Below are 560 nucleotides of genomic sequence, written 5' to 3'. Positions count from 1 at the left end.
CACAGAGTGCGCTCCTGGGCCTCATGCATTTTTCATTGTGCTAAAAGTGGAGAGATTCACAGCACAGGAGCAGGATATCATCAAACAAATATGCCAGTATTTCTCTGAAGATGCTCTGAAATATGCTGTAGTTGTCTTCACACATGGTGACCAGCTCCGAGAGGGAATGAAGATTAAGGAATTTGTCAGTCAGAACAAAGAGCTAGATGTTCTGGTGAAAAAGTGCGGAGGCCGGTGCCACGTCCTTGATAATAAATACTGGAAGGGCAACAAAGAGGACAACTATAGGAACAACAATTTCCAAGTGGCAGAGCTATTCAGGACCGTAGATGAGATAGTTAATGCAAACAAAGGAAACTACTACACCAACGAGACACTAAAAGCAGTGAAAATAGAAATACAAAGAGAGGAGGAGAACATCAGACAGTCATCAGGAAACATGTCACATGAAGAGATAGGAAGCAGAGCCACAAGAAGTGTGTCTGACAAGTTATTGGTCAGATTAGCAGGTATTGCAACAGGTGTCTTGTTGGGAGCTTTGCTAGGTGTGACAGGGATTG

At 43.4% G+C, this 560-nt stretch overlaps 1 protein-coding gene across 1 annotated transcript; it reads left to right on the top strand.

Annotated features, from left to right (window-relative positions):
* Positions 1-7: 7 nt before the first annotated feature.
* LOC109954381 (GTPase IMAP family member 1-like) lies at positions 8-545 on the top strand (the record flags this gene model as incomplete). Its single annotated transcript, XM_020589733.1, has 1 exon — positions 8-545. A coding segment is annotated over one exon (538 nt), but the record flags the coding sequence as incomplete, so codon positions are not given.
* Between the last annotated feature and the right edge of the window lie 15 nt (positions 546-560).

The sequence above is a fragment of the Monopterus albus genome, unplaced genomic scaffold (genome assembly GCF_001952655.1).
Source record: "Monopterus albus unplaced genomic scaffold, M_albus_1.0 scaffold7670.1, whole genome shotgun sequence".
NCBI lineage: Eukaryota > Metazoa > Chordata > Actinopteri > Synbranchiformes > Synbranchidae > Monopterus > Monopterus albus.
The sequence above is the reverse complement of the archived record's forward strand: the minus strand, read 5'-3'. Positions and strand labels throughout refer to the sequence as shown.